We start from the raw sequence: 17,681 nt of genomic DNA, 5'->3' as shown, positions 1-17,681 counted from the left end.
GGAAGCAACCCCCAAGATGTTCCCAAGTAGCAGATGTTTCACTAACAAAAGGTGAAACAAATGTACGTTCCACCTGCTCAGATAATCTGCTATTCCTTTTTCTACACTTTATTGTGCAGGAGATTTTAGTTAATTCGATATTATTGATTGCATGTGGTGGCATTTGGTTGCTGAGGAAGAATTGCCGAGTACTTTCAAATCATACTGATATTGTAGTATACTGCAGCTCCACGCATGGTCGGTCTCGATGAGTATGATAGTGAATATGTGAGCTCACGGTGAATTAAGCCAGTAAAAAAGGAGTCAACCTAATACAATATGCGAATATGATATTTAGTTCGATCATCTTGTTGTTAAGATGACAGGTTAGATATTTGCCTAAATCGACTGTATTTGGATTGAAGAAGCACTGATACAATTTTTCTTTTTATAACAGTTTCAGCGCCTTCCTGCTTAATTGGTTGGAAAGTGGTATCCAAGGTAGCATTTCGGAAACTTTTAGAACACTTCATCCAATAAAACGGAAGGATATAAAAAGGAGAAAGGAAAATGTTGATAGCCTTATGAAAGGAGGGTTTTGTGTCACTTTATTAGTTATTTAAAATTTCTTTTTCATTGTATTAATCCTTGTATCTCCTCTGTAATCGAAAAAAAAATGTTGATACAGTTAGTTTCACTAGGTATTGAACTTGCGATTTTTAGATCGATAGGTAAGGACATGCACTACTATATTACACCATCTTTTGATAATAAATATATAAAATTTGTTTATTATGACAAGGTGCAATATGAAAATAAAGCAGAATCTATATAGGTTTAATGGTCATTGGAATTAGAGGTCAAAGATCCTTCATATGTTAATAATTTTTTCTTCTTATAATATAATTAATATAATTATCGTAGGGTTAAGAGAATTTGTATGGTATATCTTTAATAACATAAACATCTTCACATTTGTAGAATGTAAATAAAATTTATAAATACTATGTAAAAGTGAACATTGTGAAGCATTTTAAATAAATTAAGTACTTTGTTTACTCTTTAAAAATAAATATATATGTTAATTCACATTAACAAACTAAAAAAAATAAATTATATATTCTGAAAATATATACACAGCTATACTGACAAACTCTTTTTGTTGATTAAAGCATCTGGTATTCGTGAAGTAGACTATATATGCAATCTTCATTAATTTGAAGTTCTTTCCTTGGCCATCTAGAAGAGGAAAAGAATATAATGCAGACGAACGATGAGATTATTTATTTGCCTCTGCCTTCATGAGTCACGTGTCTCATTGACACTGTCCAGGAATATCATCTAATAAGAAATTACAATCACAAAATACCCGAAGTTAATAACATTACCACTTATCTAATCTGCACAAAACCGAACCTCATGCTGTCTAACATACGTTGGTGTTTACAACGTTTTTGATTGCAAATGAGACTCATGGGCTTTGAAAGGGATTCTCATAGGTTAGGGGAAATATAAGTGCACGAGAATTATCATTTGTGAGAATAGAGAATAGGACCCTCTTGATTCCGAATGGAGGGCAATGCTACCATATAAAACCTTCTTTCTCCTCGAAAATGAATATGAATTTGAAGCAAAAGTACACAGTGAGATGCGAAACCTGGTAGTGAAGGAAAATGTCAAGTCCCCTTTCAGAGGCAAAGGAGCAAACGAGGATGGAGGGTAAGTTGGAAGACTAACAACAAATCCCATGCCTTTTCTAAAGTATCTAAAGGACCAAATCTATATATACATCACACCTTAACCCCTTGAGCGCCATAACAAAAGCTCATTTAAGTTTCCTCTTTAAAGGTAAAAACGAAAGAGAAGAGAAAGAAAATGGGGGAGCCGAGGTTCCGGTTCCGTATTCCATGGCTCGCGGCTGCTCCTGCTGCTCAGAGGCCAGCACTGCCGCCACCACGACCTCCGCCGCCTCCTTCTCCGCCACCACCACCACCCCCCCAACCTGAACCTGCTCGACCTGTGGCTGCTCCCTCAACGTTGCCAGCAGCCACTGGCATTGCCCAGCGGCCTCCTTTCAGGCCGCCTGGAACAGCCCTGCCACCACCACCAGCAGTCCCAGACCAGACAGCTCCGAGCAGAGTGGGATTCCAGCCTCGGATGCCAGCTCGCCCAGCTTCTGATTCGGGAATCACCTCTCAGCCAACCACACCGCCCCAGTCACCACCCGGTTCACGACCCACTTCCCTCTCGCCTCCACCATCTCGAGTGGCAGCACCAGCTCCATCCGAGAAAATTGTTCCTGAGACTCCGAGAATAGTTCATCCAACAGACCGACATGAACCCGAGAAGGATTTGGATAAAGAAAGCACCGGAGAGAAGCCAGAGAAAGGAAAAGGACCTTTCAAGGGAGATAAGACCCACAAAGGCCCAAAACACCATCATGAAGTTGCAAAGGAGGAGAAGAAGAAAGCCATGCCTGCTACAAGCTCTCACGGGAAGCCCCGCGTCAAGGCCCATCATCAATTCCAAGCTCCTGCTGGATCATCAACGTCATCATCATCTCCATCCACTGGACACGAACCTTCATTGCAGAAAGGAATCAAAGATGATGCGATGAAGCTGGTTGAGAAGCTGACCGATGGGCACCCAACGAAGCATCAATTGGGGCTACACCCCGTTCATGTCATAACCCTAGCTGGTGAAAACCAGGGAGCCTCAATGCAATTAAGCTCGGAGTCATTGCACCGAGGGGAGGGCTACATTCACATCCACCGGGATTACAAGACCAACCCTGATGAGAGCGTTGACCCTACCACTGATGAAGGAGAGCAGGTCCCGGCCCTTGGAGAAGAAGAAGCAATTCCTTCACCCGAGGAAAATCCAGCTCCGGAGGCTTATATCAACAGCAACGTTCAGGGGTTCAACAATTCCATCATGTTCGAAGGCTCTGTGACCGAGAGAAATCCTGGTGTTCATGTTGCAATGTCAATGGAAGAAGAGGCAAAGCTGCCTCAGCTGCCACCAGAGTTGGATGAGGAGAAGGAGCTGCTGGAGACAAGGAGGTCCGAGTTCAGCCCTACTCCAGCAGAGCGGCACACATATCAGCCTATCATACGGCGCCGGTGCCTAAGGGGGCTGTTGATGGAGTCCAGTGACTCAGACCCGGATGACCCTGACAAACCTCGTCGCCATGGGTGCAGATACAAGTGTGGGGCAAAGGGCAAAGATGAAGATGTCAATATTCTGTGATGGTCCCCTTTAACAACATTGCTGCTATATCATAAAGGCTGTGCAGATACGAAATAAAGATGTATATACAACATGGAGGGACGTTGTGAACGATAGTCCTCAAAAGAGACATCATATGCTCAATAAAATAAAGTTTGACGGGATATTGATTATTAATCTTTGATGCTGGTAATGACACATCGTTATTATTGACAAAAACCAATTATCTCAAACGTCAATTATAAGCAACTTGTTTGGAATAAGCCGTAGAAGATGATATGGTAATGTTACGATCCGAAATTTCAGCAAAATTTCCCCTATATTTCTTCGATATCCATTATCACATAAACTAGTCATATAAAAAAACATGTTTTTCACGAACCTAATATATATATATATATATATATATATATATATATATAGTCCGACAATCTCTAATATGTATATATATACTTCTCAAAAGTGAGTAATATTCTTTTCTCAACCACATTACTAAACCAAACTAAACAAAAATTTCAGGTCGTAACATATTCAATACATTTTATACAAAAAGACTACTTATCAAATAATTAAAGTCCCAACTTAGTCCTCTGAGATGATCCCTGATATCAAAAGAGTTCTCCTGTACTGCTAGTCTAGCTTCTAGCTCATCTGAAAAATATATGCGGAGTGTGAGCTGCATCTCAATGAGCACTATATTTCAAAGTAAAATGACTTATTATTAAATAAATATTTAATTGCAAATAACCAAATATTCAAATAAATTATACAATCACATCAAATCCAAATCCAACTATCAGCTCACCCGCACATATACACGATATATATATGTATATATAGATACAAACTATAATAATAGTTATATCCATTATAGTAACTGATTTAAGTTCCCCTAATAAATACACGCAACTCTTCCAACAATCTCTCTAATATCCAATACCACATAAACATCAAATATCCATTCATTAGCATTCCATAAAAACTCACAACACAATCACTTGACAGATCAAACTCCAGCAATAACACTGCTTTCATAGAACAACTTCAGACAATCTCCATAATCGTCACATCTCCAACAATTTCAATAATCATCACATCTCTAATAATCATATCAGACAAACAATATACAACGCAGTCAATCAATATAGCCATAGGATTGCATTTTCTCGCAACAAGTTAGGACGGTATTGTGATCCCGCACATCTCATTTAGGCCCCTTTTTCTTTTTTGCCGGGTCCAGCGACCATTCAGACCCCATTTTTTATTCCACCGGGTCCAGCGGCCATTCAGGCCCCATTTGCTATTTCGCCAGGTCCAGCAGTCGTTCGAGCCCCATTTTCTATTACGTCGGGCCCAATGGCCATTCAGACTCCATTTTCTATTCCACCAGGTCCAACGGCCATTTGAGCCACACTTTCTATTCCACTGGGTCCAACGGCCATTCGGCCCATATTTATATTCCGCCGTGTCTAGCGGTCCCATGACTATAGGTAAACAATAACAAGAGCATAATCAATTACAACAATGCCATATCATCTCATATATCATCATACACAAACACAATTCCAATCACATTACAGTGGCAGCATGTTATCATCACATAACTCACACACAATCAGCATACACAATCACACTGGATATCTCAACTCAAAATGAAACATAAAAGGGCAATATCTCCCAAATCAATTCACACAACATAGCAAGGTCGATTTCTTAATCTTTAACTATCACAATATTATTCTTAAATATTTATATAACTATAATACATCATTTTACAAAAGAATAAAGTACTCACCGAACTCTCAAAAATATTCATTAGGTCGATTCTTCGAGATGCAAAGCTTAGTCTTCATAATCCCTATTAATTATAAGCATAAAAATCAGATAACACACAATACAATAGTTTAAGTATACATACTAGTGATATGAGATTTTCATTCCAAAAGAAAAACTAACATTAACACTTCCATACTCGATCTAGCTTTATTATCCCTCTGTTCATCCATCAATGTGAAATAATTAATGAGAACATAACCTCCTCTACCTCCTCCAAACTTACAGAACAATACTTATATAAAATCCTAGGAAAACTTCTCTTACAACAACACATCGTATCATCATTTAATAAGTTGCTCTCTTCCAATTCAATCCAAGTGTATATGTCACGACCCGAAATTTCAGCTGAATTTTTCCCATATTTCATCGATATCTGTTATCACATAAACTATTCATATAAAACTTGCTTTCCATAACTCTCAACAACATATAACCAATCTAGCTAACTCTCTCTCTCACACACACATATATATATATACGCACATTCTAAGAGAGCCACTTCACTAAACCAACTAAACAGAAATTTCAGGTCGTAACACATTCCAATACGTTTTATAAAAAAAAAAAAGAATACCTATCAAATAACTAAGATCCCTACCTAGTTTTTCGAGCTGATCCTCGATATCAAAATGGTTCTCTTGCGCAGTTAGAAGCTTATCTGGAAAAATATATGCAGAGTGTTAACTGCATCTCAGTGAGCACAAAATTCCAGAGTGAAATGAACTATTATTAACTAAAAATATATTTTTAAATAACAAAGATACTATTAGCATACCCAAGTCTATCATTTAATTCACCAACACACCATATTATTCATTTCATGCAAATAATTACCAAACTCATTCATAACCAATCAATTATCTTTATAACTATATAATAATATTAAAATTAACTATTAACTCAGCATCATCTAACAATCACACACTGACTAAATCAATTATCAGCAAACAACACGATTTTCACAGAACAATTTCAGACAATCTCAACAATCATACCAGACAAACAATATACAATACAACCAATCAATATAGTCATAGGGTTGCATTTCCTCGCAATAGAGTTGTGACGGTACCGTGACCTCACATATCTTACTCATATCATCCTCAACTCCCAATACTCGTATCTCATAAGTGAGGGCCGCCTATTAACCTCTGGTGGTAGAAGTTGACCTCGATTTGTATTCTGTCGGGTCTTAGCGGCTGATCGAGCCCTTTTTTTTTTTCTATTCCGCCAGGTCCAGCGGCCGATCAGGCCCATTTTATAATCCGCCGGGTCCACCGATCTCATGGCTATAGTCAAACAATAATCACAAGCACAATCAACTACAACCGTGCCATCTCAAGACCCACACCAAATTCTTATTACCAAATTATTACAATATTTCCTATAATAATAACATCCATACAATTCATGTCTCATAAATGACGTTAGAATCCATCACTTATCCTATATTCGCATAAATCAATTTATACACTCCATACAATTATTACCAGCTAAATCTCTTGCAATAATCATAATAATTACATAACCTGAAACAAACGACTACAATACAAACAGAAACATCTGTCAAATCCTCCTATTATAATCAATCCTATTAATCACACCAACATTACCATCCACTTAACGTAATATATATTTATATATATCGTTTCACAATACAATAAAGTACTCACCGAAAACCCCCCAGAGATAGCAAATTCAGTCAACAATTCAGAGTGCAAGGTTTTAGTATCCACGATCCCTATTATTCGCGAACATTAGATTAGATAATAAAAATATAGCACCATCACAGGAACCTTCGATATCACCCACAATCTTCCTTACAGCCTATTATTTTTAATAAGTTCCGACTTATATATATATATATATATCGTATTCATTATTTCTATTTCTCATCTATGTCAAAAACTACTTAAAACAATCTCCATAACTCCCATTTAAACGAACCTAATTGTTCTTGTCAATTTCCAGGTAAATGAGAGATTTATAATTGACCAAAAATATATGATCACCATAATAACAACAACTAGATAATACTCTATACAAGAAATCTGACATCATAAAACTCAAGACAGCAAAGCGTAATCTCTTAGCATTGTTTACCCAATATTATTTATAAAAATTTATAATAACTTGTCTAAACTAAAATAACAATATTAAAACTTTAGTAACTTAACAACAACAATATATATAGTTGAATTCACTAACCATATATATAGCTTATACAAATCAAATTACAATCATTATTCTTCAGCTACCTCACCAACTCCCATAACTAGCTAGGTCTCAACTTCCTCAAATATGTACATTACCTATTCCTCTAAAAAAATGGCAACCAAGAATGTAAGTCAACTCATAGCACAAAATATATAATATATATGTAATTATATGTTTTAATGAACATTTACCCAAGCTCCTAGAACAAGGCAATTTAAAGCTTCTTTGGCCATAAACTAACACCAATAATACTACTCAAACTCCTCCATTGAAACATATTTCTATATGCAATCACTTCAAACCAGCAAATGCAGGAGGTTCGACATTTCATCGCTAATATAAAGCAACTTGATTAATAAAGAAAAAAAATATGTTAGTAAACCCAAATATAAAATGAGTTCTCTATGCTTAATTAATCAACACCGGAAAACCTTTAATTCCTTCCACATAGTGTTTTAATGAGCTCATATATACATACAACTACATGAAAAAAAAAAAACAACACCACCACGGTATTATCAAGCAATCCACCATTTAAGAGAACTCAGCTTTCACAGATCAGTTCTCGCACAAATAATCACATCAATTGCAATATTCAATTATAAAATCAACATGTGAATTCCATCGTCCATTGAACCCTCATCAAGCTTGAGCAATCTCATCTAATCTATTCCTTTAGCTCAAAATAAGACTAAACCCAAACAAATAAGAGGGGAAAAATCTAAATTTAAACTCAGTAGATATCAGTACTAAGACCATGGAAGACCAGCTTACCGTGCACTTAGCAATTCGTCTTCTTTGCGGTTTCTGCAACTCAAGTTGACCCTTTCTCTCTCTCTCTCTCTCTCTCTCTCTCTCTCTCTCTCTCAATCTCTCTGTTTCCCCTGTTTCTTCTTCGACCCCAGCCAAGAAAAAGACAGAACGAAACGCAGGGAAAGAAGGAAGAAAGAAAACAAATGAAATGGAAAAAGCAATGGCAGTGGCAGGATGGCTTAAGGGAAAATGAGGGCCACGTGGGACCCTTTTCGCCCCTTTCTTTTCTTTTCTTTTCTTTTTTTTTTTCCTTCAGCAACATAAAAGTCCAACATATAATATAATATATATATATATATATATATGCATATGTGCATGGATGGATATTTTTTTTTAAATATTCCGGGTCTCACAGTATAGATAAAAACCAATGATTAGCGATACAAAGAAATCAGAATAACGCCTAACATCATCATCTTTCTTCTTTTTTTTTTCCAACACAATTAACACTTGGTTCAAAAGTTCCGATTTGAATACCACTTTTAATTTTCCCAATTTAGCAATTTAATTATACCGCAATCTTCAATTCACCAAGGAAAAGACACAATTGAATAAAATGGTTTCTCAAATAATCTGTACTCAAAGCATCAATAATCTAAATGGATCTATAAGCTTTAACAGCTCCCCTCACCATCAATTTGACTAACCCAACTTCCAAATTCACAACAAGAGAACAATCAACTAAAAGAAACCCATACAAGCCAATTGATAACAAAGTAATTCAATTAATAAAAGAACTTCGTTCAGCAGAACCTCCATATTCCATCCAACCAAAATCCTTTGCATTACTAGCTCTAAGGTCACAATTGACTCTAGAAATTAGATAAATATATGCAGCAATGTAGTTCTTAATAGAATCCATCGACATGCATGAACATTAAGTTGATCCATGAACTTACCTATTTCTGTTTAGCAACTCAATTGGCTTATATTGTTTCATTAAAGAAACCACAAGCATCAAATCAGAAAATTTTTTCAGCAATACCAACCTAAACACCATGGATGATAAATTCAATTTCAAGCTCAACTCCCTCTTAGGTCGTTCTCCTAATCCCCTTACCCGGATCAATCTGTCAATTGTTCCCATCTCCTCTTAGCTCTTCTTTCTTCTTCTTCCTCTTTTGCGAACACAATTTCGAGCCCCCCTGTCATCCCCTTGCTTTGCTCTTTCCGTCTCTACTCTCTCTCTCTCTCTCTCTCTCTCTCTCTCTCTATCTCTCTCTCTCGTTGCTTCCTTCTCTTCGAATCCCCCTAGCCAAAACAAAGCTGAAAATGAAAAAAAGAAAAAAGAAAGAAACAAATTAAGTGAATGGAAGGCGGTGGAAGCTCATGGGGGGAAAAATTGTGGGCCACGTGGAGCCCATGCCCCCACACTTTTATATATATATATATATATGTTATTATTTCAACAAGATAAAAGTCCAATATATATAAGCATATGTGTATGTATGCATATTTGAAAAATATTTTGGTTTCACAATCTCCCACACTTATAAAATATGTGTATGTCCAATGTTTTATACAACCAAACAAAATTTGAAAATAAATGTAATATAAATCTGTAACAAAAAAAAAAGAAATTTCATAACTAGCCAAACGATCTTAGACTCACATATATTGTCTCGAGTAGAAGGGAAACATAAGCAAACTAGTTCATACAACAGTGAAGGCATACAATAAAACTCCAACTTATAAAAGCGAGGATTGATTGAAAATAACCCGGACCATCTGTTTGTTATCCACAAATCATTATATGATACAACCTAATAAATTGAACGTTATCTTTGATAATAACCAAGGAGCCATCCAAAATTGAGCGACCCAATTTTTTTTTTTAGGGATTTCTAACTTCCATTCTGTATCACAAAAGAAGTATAGTACAAAACTTTTCAAAGTCGTAGAATAAGATGGGAAATTTGCCTCGACGTCAAAGTTAAATTTTTTTTTCCAACAAGTTTAGTTTCACTCCACCAAAACAGTCAAGATACGGTTTAGTCTACCAAAATAGTCTTGCCACTGACACGATTAAAAAAAATAATCCAATATGCCTATCCCAATTTACCAAGTGAACCATGGTGACTCTAATTGAATGGATTGCCAAAATATAGCCTAATATTTCCTAGAGTTCAGAAGTAGTGGAATCACAATTATGAGAAAAATAGAAGCCTTTGCCAATATCACCATCCTCCTGCATCTCATAATAAAATTATGTCATATTTTAGCCCAGCAGGAACCGACCTCCATTAAAACTATACGTAAGCAGTATAAATTGACAATTACATTTAATATCGAAATGGGGTCACATAATGGAAAGAGGGATGTAGTCGAAATGATCAACAAATATAAGATAATTCTAGGCATAAAGTAGAAAATATGCTCTCGCCAAAGGATAGTAATCCCTCCATTGCTTTTCGAGGCATGTGATAAAATACTCTTAGGAAACTGTGTGCACCCGAATTTTGTCTCGTCGGGGCACGCATGCGTGCGCCTATGCAACGCGGCTTGGGAGTGTCCACCTTCTCGAGAACGCGCGACGGACGCACGTGAGAAGGAGTCGTCACTACCTATTTACGACCCGAAGATCGAGGGCCGGTGAGTTGCCCGAGTCTAGGGGTATAGGATACACCTAGTATGCTAAGGCAATGGTCCGTACGAAACCTGAAATTCCGAATTCGGGGGTTCTATTACGTGTGGGCCTATATCCCACACGCTCTTTCGGTACTCTATCTTGCTAGGCTTGCCATTTTATTTATTTACCGCATGATTTAGGGTTGCAGTTGACTCGCCCGTTTTGACACCGTAAATTCGAGGAAACACTCCGACCGTCCACTCTCCGATCGGGATTCTTACATAAATAAATGTACAACATTAAACCTTCACATTGCTCTCTTAAATAAAAATACAAATTACAATAACTGTATCCCAATCGGTTCGCATTTGGTTATTATTCCACTCGTGCTCACCGTGTGGTTTGAAAAGACTGAAATTGAAATTAATATGCGCGCTCAGTGATTGGGGAATTAGATCCCGTGATCGACTGTTAGGGGCGTTGGACCTCGTGTGAATCGTATCCTAAAGGATCAAGCTCGACCCGCAACAAAAACAGAGAAAGGCATATGAAAACAGACAAAAACAGTTAAAAACATATGAATACAGACAAGTTGTGTTTTAAATGCCGTGTTTACGTGATTTATCAGGTTATGCACCGGGGTTACTTGGTAAGTGAATTCCTACCCTAAACAGACAAACAGGGTGATGGAGAGGGCATGTAGCATTCGACGTTATTTTACTGGACCTGACAAACACAATGTCTGTAATCAAGTCTCGAATGTGTGGGTAATTTTTAAATTATTATGTACCGTGACGATGTGGCTTTTACAGATTATGACAAAAAATGTTTTCGCCTAAAAAAACCAAAATCTATCTCATTTTGCCTGTTTACCCGTGTTTGATTATGCCGAATGCACAGTTAGTCAAATTCTACATTTTATGACAGAAGAACTCGTTCTTAAATTATCAGCGCGGTTATCGATAATTTATCAATTTATACATTTTGCTTAAAGCCGAGTGATTTATTTAGCCCAATTACACGTCCCTTTTGCCGTACGTGGAATCATTGAGTTCAATTAAATAATGCCGAATGCTTTAGGGTGCGTTTGTTTTTGGAAAAATATTCAACTCAATTCAACTCAACTTCACTTATCTTCAATTCAACATCACAATCATTACTTTTTTTTATTTTTAAAATTTTTTTAATCATTCAATTCAATTTTTAAAATTAAATTCTCTCAACTATTCATTACTTTTTCACAATTCAACAATACAATCATTACTTAATCATTATTTTCTCTCAATTATTTATTATTTTTTCACACTTTTTCTCATAATTCAACCATACAATCATTACAAACCAATTAAAATCAAAACTCAACTCAATTTAACTCTCAATCCAAACGCACTCTTAGTTTGCGAGTTTCGAGCCATCGAGCCAGTCATTGGTGGACCGTCCGACAAAAGCTCTGATTCTCGACTGTCCTGAATTTAAATTCAATTTTAAACTGAGTTTATATGATTAATCCAAATTCGTATGAGATTTTAATTAAATTATCAAGGAAACATCCAAACACACAAATCACTGGCACACAATCATGTCAAGCTCATCGACTTCACTCGTCGAACATCGAAAGACCTATCGCATGTTACTAAGATGGAGATTTATACCTGATCCCAAGAGATTCTCAGGATGAGCTAGCTTGGAAGATCCTTGACTACCGCGGACCGAGGCGGTCTTCAAGTCGGGACTCAACCTAAGCCTAGGTAAGTCTCCACGTCGTTTTCGAGCCACATTGGGGTCGTCCATCTTCTTGTGCCTCCTCTTTACTCATCTTCTCCTCCAAGGTTCGAAATGCCATGCAAGACAAAGAACAAAAAGTGGAGAACCGGGACAAAGGCAAATATACAAACCATGAACAAGATCAATAGAGATAAGATGAACAAGATGAGCTCCATTACATCAATTTGATTCAAATAATGACTTCAAAGTATCTTGATTTGGGTTTAAGAAGTCCGAAACGGCATGAGATATGAAAGGATCGATCCTAAGGCATCTACGCGTAAGAAGAACTCGCCCTTTAACGTGAGAGTGATCAAAATAAGCTCCTAATGCTCATGAAACATTGCTGTCCAGAACTTCTAAACAACAAATTTTGACTTGACAGGAACAAAACGACGAGAAACTCGCAAGGAAGCAATCTGAAGGCGTTTATGGGTAAGAATAACTCATCCTATGACCTAAGAGCAATCGAAGCAAGGCACTAAAGAACCAAACCAAGACACATCAGCGAGTAGGTGCGCAATAAATCGGCTTCAAGGAGTTTACAACGACAAGAAATGAACCTACAAAACTCTCCATGGTCGTTCCTGGTTTATATCTATGGCCGAAAGAATCAAGACGAAGACATGATTAACTAATCAAATGCAAAGACTCCATCCTGACATCAATCATGTGAATGGTCTTCCACCGTTTATCATCCATCCTCAAACCATCAATTCTCTTTCCTTGCATTCATTCGATTGAGCCGCACATTTGGACATGGTAATAAATTATCAAATTCATGTAAAGCATTTCAAATCGAATAAAATTCACCAAACAATTCAGCTAGTATCATAAAAACCATCATCCCATTCAGCTCATAATCAAATACCACCGATAAGACATCAATTTCGATCAAAGCATTCCCAAATTAATGGGAGGTTCGACATTCAGCTCAGCCACATGTTCAGGCACAGCAATGAGCCCTTAAGACCACGGGAAATTATCATGAATTGGACAAATAATTGACACACAGCTCAGCCCATACCTCAAGCATAATCTTAAGTCACCAAAATCATGCTAAAAATCCTTATCTTGACCAAACAACTAACATGCAACTCAATTGAACCTCAAAATACAACTTATAACAAGCAAGATCGGGCCATATCATCTAGAACCATTCATTGGAACAAAATACCGCATTAGAGCTTAGAGAATTCATTGGGCTATGAGAATCACCGGGAAGGAGCTGGTTGTTGCCGAGGTTGTGGCGATGGAGAGGAAGAGAGCTGAGAGCGAGCATGGTAATGTTGATGAAGTGTAGCAGGAGAAGTGGTCACAGATGAGGAGCTTGACGTCGGCCATCGTGATTCCGGTGTGCTGCAAGGAAGACAAAAAGAGTTGGAGACGGAGAACGAAGAGGGCAGGAGAGCCAAAGAGAACGAGAGAAGTGTGACAGCGGCACTTAGCTCTACATGAGGGGGCATCTGAGGTGAGAGCGAGCTCGAGGAGATGATGAAGCAAAGGAGCTGGTGACCCCGAGAGAGGAAGGAAGATCCTCCACTATAGGTGATGGTCCTCAAACCAAAAGGGGAGCTGCTGGTCTATTCATCACGTTGATGAAGGCTAAAGAGGGTTCAGGAGAGATGGAGAGGATCCGGTCTTGTCCGTGGCCTCCGTGTCTGCTGTAGCTGAGATCCAAAGGGAGAAACGGTGAGGATGGTGATGTTGTTCTGTCACCAGGAAGCTGAGTTGAGTCAGACATGAGCTGAGGGGAAGTTTTTGAGTCAGATCTAGAGTCCCGGGGAGAATGGGGAGCTGAGAGAGTGTCGTGGCGGCTAGATTTTCCAAAGGCTGCCTTAGGGTTTTTTTTGGAGTGCGAGCCAACTGGCCCCGAGAAGAGAGGAGACAGTTGGAGGAGAAGAGGTGAGACAGCTGGCCCTAATTGGGAGATTTCGTTATGATCTGTGAGAATATATTCAATTCTGTACTAATCTAGCCAAAATATCTCCTATTTCTTTTTATTTTCTGAATCTTCAGTGAATTATGAATCCAATGACGTTGGACATACTTGAAAATATGAAGAATTGAATTTTTTATGGATTTTCTTCCTCGATTGACAGAGTCTGTCCCAATTTAATAGTTTCGGGTATGGTGCGCTCAGAAAATCATAACTCTCTATTCGTATTGAATCTTGGAATGAACGACCCGTAAAATTGAACCAAACTCGATTTCCTAGGTCAAGTATATGGAATTCGCCCTTTTAGGTTCAAGATTGAGCGTGACATGATGCGTCGAATCCCATGCTCGAGCTGTTATATTCACTGTTTGGGCACCCCAGCTCCCACGAATTTTATCTTTTTTGCTCGAAAGGGTTTTCGACATGATTTTTGCATTGAAATGTCCCTAACTCACCAAACCTTGATCTAAAATTATCGAACTTAGTTCTAGGATCCACGAAGATAGTCATTCTCATCGGAGAAAATGATACAGAGACGTGATTTCCCCTTTGTCCATTGCCTTCGGTTCGAATATTGATAATTCGTGCCTTACTCTTCGAGATCAATTGTGTGTGCTACAAAATTCCATATGTTGCCCTCACCATTTTTTTTGTTAGAGTTGTGGAGCCCTAGTCGGGAGCCTTGTCGATGTCATATCCTAAAGCTGGTGGACCAAAATGGGGTGCTGACAGCTTGCCCCTCTTTGGTTGCGTGCTCGGATAGAGGATGCAGCCAAAGACTATGAGAAGCACCTCGTTTGGTCCTGACGATCATCTGGCCATTCTCCTCGTTTGTGCTAATATGTGGGCTTGTTACAAAATAGTAAATGCGAGAAAAAAAACCATAAATTAGTACATGTGGACGCATACTTGAAAGACATTAAATGTGGACACGAAGTCCAGAAAGCGATATGGACACGAAGTCCGAAAAGCAGTAAAAGTGGACACGAAGTCCGAAATGCAGTAGGTGCGGACATGAAGTCCAAAATACAGTAAATGCGGACACGAAATCTGAAATGCAGTAAATGAGGATACAAAGTCCGAAACGGAGTAGATGCAGACACGAAGTCCGGAAAGCAGTAAACGAGGATACAAAGTTCGAAATGTAGTAGACGCGGACACAAAGTCCGGAATGTAGTAAGTGAGGACACGAAGTCCGAAAAGTAGTAAATGAGGACACGAAGTTCGGAAAGCAGTAGATGTGGACACGAGGTCCGGAATGCAGTAAATGTGGACACGAGGTCCGGAATGCAGTAAATGCAATTTGAAAAACAGTGAATGCAGACACGAAATCCGAAATGCAGTAAGTGCGGACATGAGGTCCAAAATGCAGTAGATGCGGACACGAAGTCCAGAATGTACTTAAAGCCGACACGAAATCCGGAAAGCAGTAAATGAGGACACGAAATCCGAAATACAATTAATAAGGACACAAAGTCCGGAAAGAAGTAAATGAGGACACGAAGTCCAAAATGCAGTAAATGTGGACACGAAGTCCGAAATGTAGTATATGCGGACACGAAGTCCGAAAAGGAGTAGATGCGGACACGAAATCCGGAAGGTAGTAAACGAGGACATGAAGTCCGAAAGTGGTAGATGAGGACACGAAGTTCGAAATGTGGTAGACGCGGACACAAAGTCCGGAATGTAGTAAGTGAGGACACGAAATTAGAAAAGTAGTAAATGCGGACACGAAGTTCGGAAAGCAGTAGATGTGGACACGAGGTCCGGAATGCAGTAGATGTGGACACGAGGTCCGGAATGCAGTAAAGATGGACACGAAATCCGAAAAGCATTAAAGATGGACACGGAGTCCTGGACACGAAGTCCGAAAAGCTGTAAAGATGGACACGGAATCCTAGACACGGAGTCCGAAAAGCAGTAAAGATGGACACGAAGTCCGAAAAGCAGTAAAGATAGACACGGAGTCCTGGACACGGAGTCCGAAAAGCTGTAAAGACGGACACGAAGTCCTGGGCACGGAGTCCGAAAAGTAGCAAGGATGGACACGGAGTCTGAAAACCTGTAAAGATGGACACGAAGTTCGAAAAGTAGTAAAGATGGACACAAAGTACTGGACACGGAGTCCGAAAAGCTGTAAAGATGAACACGGAGTCCGAAAAGCAGTAAATGTTGACATGGTACGAAAGTGCATGGGATGTAGAAGCAACAACTAATGTTGGGGGACGGCGCGGGGCACCGGAAAGAGAAGACTATGAATCGTTGGATTTGAATTCAGATTGTGCTTATGACAGTGCAATGGCAAGTGTTGTTCGCCGCTCGTCGCATGATTGGGCGTTGTATGTCTCCCTGAGGGCCATCCGATCGGATTGGGATTACGTCTTGTCGCATAAGGCAGACATGAGTCCGTCAGGGAGAGACAACCTTTCAAGATCTGCATGCTCACACCGGGAATGCTGTTGCTTGTGAATGTAGTCGTAGTGAGGCGGTGCTGTGGGTCGGACTGACTCTCGGGACCAAGGCGCATCTTGTCTCGATGGAAAGTGAGGATCGCACGTGGCTCTCCCACAGAGATGGGCACCACTTTTCATTAGTCATGTGGACGGTGGTGTACGTTGAATGTGCATGGCTGATGCTACCCCCAAATGTGTTGATCTGCCGGAGGCCGGCATTATTGCCGGGACAAAGTTGCTTCGTTGGTGCCTTGTCCCTAGGGCGGTGTGTGTTTGATCTGCCGGAAGCCAACCTCGTCACTGGGGCGGTTGCTCATTGCTCTGCCAGATGCCGGCCCTGCTGGGATGGTTGTGCATTGCTAAAGGCCTGTTTTGCCGCCGGGATGGTTGTGCTTTGCTGGAGGCCTACTTTCCCCTGGGGCAGTTGTGTGTTTAATCCGCTGGAATGGTTGTGCTTTGCTAGAGGCTTGCTTTCCCCTGGGGCGATTGTGTGTTTGATTCGCTGGAAGCCGACCCTGCTGTTAGATCGATTGTTTGTTACTCTTGCTGGCAGCTGGTCTCGCCGCTGAAGCGATTGCTTGCTGGGAAGGCCCCGGTCTCACCACTGGGACTTTTGCTTGCGAGGCGGTTGCTTGTTGCTCCACTTGGGGCGGTTGCTCGTTCGCCGATTGGGGTGGTTGTTCATTCGCTAGGGACCGGCGTCTTGCGATGCGGGACTCGAGCTCTGGGAGCTCCTACGTACCTCTTGGACAGGGGATCAGAGTCTGCCGTAGTTCTTGCGCTTGTTGTACCTGTGATTCTGACATCATTAGTAAGTCATGGGATTACTAGCAATTTATAAGCACAGGTAAAAGGATGCGTTCGCGACGCATGTTCTTCAGTT

At 39.5% G+C, this 17,681-nt stretch overlaps 1 protein-coding gene and 1 long non-coding RNA gene across 3 annotated transcripts; one reads left to right on the top strand and one right to left on the bottom strand.

Annotated features, from left to right (window-relative positions):
* Positions 1–1,803: 1,803 nt before the first annotated feature.
* Positions 1,804–3,384, top strand: LOC116207482 (putative uncharacterized protein DDB_G0290521). The gene has a single exon (XM_031540442.1). The coding sequence runs from the start codon at positions 1,855–1,857 to the stop codon at positions 3,226–3,228; it is 1,374 nt and encodes a 457-aa protein (XP_031396302.1). The 5' UTR covers positions 1,804–1,854; the 3' UTR covers positions 3,229–3,384.
* Positions 3,385–3,627: 243 nt separating this feature from the next.
* LOC116207483 lies at positions 3,628–14,310 on the bottom strand. Of its 2 annotated transcripts, none has more exons than XR_004156936.1 (5): positions 12,295–14,310; positions 8,035–9,339; positions 5,642–5,701; positions 5,003–5,065; positions 3,628–4,691 (listed from the first exon to the last, which is right to left on the bottom strand). It is a non-coding gene; the product is annotated as an uncharacterized LOC116207483 (long non-coding RNA). The 2 variants fall into 2 exon arrangements; XR_004156935.1 differs by having other exon boundaries at positions 3,628–3,858.
* Between the last annotated feature and the right edge of the window lie 3,371 nt (positions 14,311–17,681).

The sequence above is a fragment of the Punica granatum genome, chromosome 5, assembly GCF_007655135.1.
Source record: "Punica granatum isolate Tunisia-2019 chromosome 5, ASM765513v2, whole genome shotgun sequence".
Taxonomy (NCBI): domain Eukaryota; kingdom Viridiplantae; phylum Streptophyta; class Magnoliopsida; order Myrtales; family Lythraceae; genus Punica; species Punica granatum.
The sequence above is the reverse complement of the archived record's forward strand: the minus strand, read 5'-3'. Positions and strand labels throughout refer to the sequence as shown.

Coding starts and splice junctions, on each gene's coding strand:
- LOC116207482 (XM_031540442.1), top strand. CDS start 1,855: ATGGGGGAGCCGAGGTTCCGGTTCCGTATTCCATGGCTCGCGGCTGCT.